Source organism: Contarinia nasturtii, unplaced genomic scaffold (genome assembly GCF_009176525.2).
Source record: "Contarinia nasturtii isolate CC-2019 unplaced genomic scaffold, AAFC_CNas_1.1 Cnas_scaffold_438, whole genome shotgun sequence".
In the NCBI taxonomy this organism is placed as follows: domain Eukaryota; kingdom Metazoa; phylum Arthropoda; class Insecta; order Diptera; family Cecidomyiidae; genus Contarinia; species Contarinia nasturtii.
This window is the reverse complement of record NW_022197792.1, coordinates 1-1,335: the sequence shown is the minus strand read 5'-3', so window position 1 is coordinate 1,335 and position 1,335 is coordinate 1. Positions and strand designations below refer to the sequence as shown.

The 1,335-nt window shown below is 31.5% G+C and overlaps 1 protein-coding gene across 1 annotated transcript; it reads right to left on the bottom strand.

Annotated features, from left to right (window-relative positions):
- Positions 1–9: 9 nt before the first annotated feature.
- On the bottom strand, positions 10–1,006 carry LOC116338937 (ERI1 exoribonuclease 2-like; the record flags this gene model as incomplete). Its single annotated transcript, XM_031764521.1, has 4 exons — positions 974–1,006; positions 642–689; positions 197–582; positions 10–126 (listed from the first exon to the last, which is right to left on the bottom strand). Coding segments are annotated over exons 3-4 (501 nt in total), but the record flags the coding sequence as incomplete, so codon positions are not given.
- Between the last annotated feature and the right edge of the window lie 329 nt (positions 1,007–1,335).

Below are 1,335 nucleotides of genomic sequence, written 5' to 3'. Positions count from 1 at the left end.
GTACATTACCAATTTGCTCAAGTTCATTGCGTCATTTTTACCTGGTGAGTGATCATTTCCTTCTGCTTTGATGTTGGCACGTTTCAATGCATCATCCAATGAACACTCCACTCTGGGATATAATTGCTGTAAGAGAATAAGACCATCTTGAATCAAATGTCCACTCGATTTAGTGTTTTTTTTGTGTTCAGCTTACATCGTACATTCTTCGAATATCAATCCAAGTTTTAAAATACGGTAAAATATCGATGTGACTTCGTTGACATTCCATTTGGAGGAAATACTGCAAGTCCCAATTAGACCACGAGCAGAATGCAACATTTGGCCCATTATCAATATTAGATTGTCTTTCGGTTGGCGTTGCAAAGTGTAAGTTCTTTTCAAATTGAATTTTTCGAAGCCAATTCTGGAATTTGGAAAATACTTCGGAGAATATTTCTTGGTCATCGACCATGGATTGAGTCACTCCGGTCAAACTGATGCAGAAGCTACTAAGTTGTGGAAAATTAACTGGCCTCACGTAATTGTGAAATTGATCTTCAATGATACCAGTACTCACATTCAAGAGAACAGCAGCCATTTCTGAAAATGAGCTCTTAAAACGGTTGCAGCAAATTATTGTTTAGGTGAAAAAAAATTACCAATAATTTCAGCATTTATTTTATTAAAACCTTCGGGCCAGCAAGTTGCTTCAAAATTCAAACAAATTAAATACTTGAATGACATTTTTTTTACTTTTCCAATGAGAATTTATGGAACTATGAATTTTTTAGTTTTTTGACGTTGAATTTTTTCGATTAATTTTCATTAAAACTGAACAGAACAATGACTAAATTGTATGATTTGAATCATAGCAACCTCTCGAGATGTATCATGATTATTAGTTTTTCTCAACTAACTTCATAGAATAGAAATGTATCGCAAGAATTTCGATAATACAATTTCGTATTAGAGGTGGATAAATTTAACAAACCCAAAATCTTTTTCAAGAGTGCTGACTGCAAAGATTCCATGTTTTTAAATTTTCAGACAAAAGCGATTCCAGGCCATTGAATAAAACAATACACAAATTAAAAGATTATTCCTTGTTTTCTTTATTTAGAATAGATTAAAAAAAAAATTTAAGACTACAAAATCTCATAAAATCTTCAAATAAAAAAGTATATCGTTTTGTAGCACCATCTATCACCAATCAGTTCATTTAATTATGAAATTCAGACAGAAACAACCACAACCAGTTGCACATTGTTCATTTTTCTGCGAAAAATAAATAAATAAATGTCATGATTAACTTTAAAAATTAAAAACGATTCAATTTTGAACTGATTTCTTGTC